This window comes from Scylla paramamosain, chromosome 3 (assembly GCF_035594125.1).
Source record: "Scylla paramamosain isolate STU-SP2022 chromosome 3, ASM3559412v1, whole genome shotgun sequence".
Lineage (NCBI taxonomy): Eukaryota > Metazoa > Arthropoda > Malacostraca > Decapoda > Portunidae > Scylla > Scylla paramamosain.
The window spans coordinates 13,797,501-13,800,000 of NC_087153.1; the positions used below are offsets into that span (position 1 = coordinate 13,797,501).

The following is a 2,500-nucleotide window of genomic DNA, read 5'->3' on the forward strand; positions in this document are numbered from 1 at the left end:
GGCAAGAATAAAAATTTTAACGAAGGAAAATCGAGAAAAGGTGAAAAATGAAAAATTGATGAAAGGCGAAGGAAAAACAGAGATGAAAGAAGAAAATGTGAAGAAAGGCAACCATTAGGAACCGACCCAAACTCCCTCTACCACCACCACCACCACCACCACCACCACCATCCTCACCCTCATTATTATTACCTAAGTGTACTAATAATTTTTGCCTCTCATTCATCTATTAATTACGGAATCAAAGCCTAAATTTGGTGGGCCTAATGAGGGGCGGGGAAAATGGTCGCGCGCCCCAAATGAGGCACTCGCTGCTGGGGGAGAGAGAGAGAGAGAGAGAGAGAGAGAGAGAGAGAGAGAGAGAGAGAGAGAGAGAGAGAGAGAGAGAGAGAGAGAGAGAGAGAGAGAGAGAGAGAGAGAGAGATGGGTGGAAGTGAATACCTTTCTGTCACGAATGAAACAAAGACAAAAACAAAATTTAAACTTAGAAAAAAAAAATGAAGGAATATTTAAAGATCCATATTATTAACCAAACCGCTCCCTGAAAGACCTGATTTGTAGGGAAAACTGCACGACTTACTCAGACACTCAAAGGGATAATTATTCCTTGTAGATTGTAAGAGCATAAGAAGACAAGGAAAAGTGCAAGAATCCGGCAGAGCTACACGTGGCACTCCCTCTGTAAACCGTACCTATACACTGGAGAGGAATGAAAAAGGTTTATCTCATGGCTCCTTATTCCCAAACACTTCGGCTTCCTGTCTCTTCTACTCTCAACATGCTCTATTATAAGACCTACCTTTCTATATACTGGAGAGGAAGGAAAAACACTGATTTCATAGTACCGTATTCTCAAACATTTCTGCACCACATCCCTTATGGTCTCAAGAGGCTGTCATATAAGACACACCTGCAAATATACAACAGAAGAAGGAAAAATATTGACTTTACAGGGGAGTACCTACTTTTAACAGACTTTAAAGGAGTTGAGAGAGCTTTCAAGAGGGTTTTCATCATTTACAAGGATTCCGGCCAGTCATCTCCGTGGCCTTTGAAAACAGTCCCCATGAGAAACCTTTAACGAGGAGCTGTGTTATATGACTAGGCGATCGTGTCCCTCCACCTTCGATTATCAGTCACGTGGGTGAGGTGTGAGGGTGTACATGCCAGCTTGTTGCTCTCTACGATCCTGTCTGTCCTGTCCGTCTATTGTGAGAGAGCAAATCGGTTAACCCTTAAAATCCGAGTGGCTTCTTGAAACATTAAATTAGTCCATTTCAGCTCAAAAATCGTACGAAACTAGATACTCTTAGACAGAGGATTTGACTAGGCACAACACACGGCTCGCTGATTTTAACGTGGAACTTCGTAGAATCATCTTAGTCCAAATAAAGAGTACGTAAAGGACAGCCACCGGATTCAGAGGATTAAGAAAACAAGCCATAGTCTAACCCAAAACAAATACGAGTCACAGTCTAGCAGAAAACGAAAGTGGGTCACAGCCTAACACAAAATGAAAATGGGTCACAATCTAACACAAAACGAAAATGAATCACAGTCTAGCAGAAAACAAAAACGAGTCACAGTCTAACACAAAAAGAAAATGGGTCACAGTCTAGCAGAAAACGAAAATGGGTCACAGTCTAACACAAAAAAGAAAATGGGTCACAATTTAACACGAAAATGGATCGCAATCTAACCCAAAATAACCTCCTCTCAGTACTCACGGGCACCAGGTATCGTCGGATCTCTGTGAGGGCGTAGGCGATGCGGGCGTGGGCCTCAGCGGGCGGCGCCACGGCTGTCACCTCCACGTGCAAGTCCTCGCTCAGGTGTCCAAACTTAGGATCACCTGACTGCCGCAGCTCCTCCTCCTGCAGGGGAGATGTGGCCAGGTTGTAAAGGCAGTGAAAATACATAGGAGTACTAGAACTGAGGGATTCAAGGTAAATTTTCTTCTTTTTTGGGACAGTATGAGTGTGTGGAGTTGTGAGGAGGGAAGAGGATAAAGGCAATGAGAATACTTGAGTACTGGAAAAGGGGACAGGGTGACAGTACTTAAGGATTTGTAACAGTACTACATTAGGGAGGGATTCAAGGTAAATTTGCTTGTTTTATTGGCCAGTTGGGGGCGTGTACGAAGTGTGAAGAGCGGGTGTTTGGGTGAAGGCAATGCGAGACTACATAAGAGCACTAGAACTAAGGCAAATTTACTTGTTTTGTGGGACAGTTTGGGTGTGTCAAGTTGTGAAGAGGGGACAGGCAGAAGGCAGTGAGAATACATAAGAGTACCTGAGCTGGGCAGGGATTTAAGGCAGATTTACTTGTTTCCTGCGACAGTTGGGAATTTGTGAGGGTGTGAAGGGACAGGGTGAAGAATATGAGAGAACACACACACACATGAACTTCACTTTACTTAGAGAAGAAATTACATTATTTTACGGGGAAAAGCAGGGATATATAGCACTGAAGAGAGGAGGTATGGAGAAAATGACAGAAT

At 43.5% G+C, this 2,500-nt stretch overlaps 1 protein-coding gene across 2 annotated transcripts in view; it reads right to left on the bottom strand.

Moving 5' to 3' along the window:
- LOC135090906 (KH domain-containing, RNA-binding, signal transduction-associated protein 2-like) overlaps window positions 1-2,500 on the bottom strand; it is a 28,864-nt gene that overhangs the window by 10,898 nt on the left and 15,466 nt on the right. For both annotated transcript variants that reach the window (XM_063988093.1, XM_063988082.1), the window contains exon 3: window positions 1,728-1,874. In XM_063988093.1, the coding sequence (XP_063844163.1) occupies window positions 1,728-1,874 (147 nt within the window). The remainder of the gene's footprint in view (window positions 1-1,727; window positions 1,875-2,500) is intronic.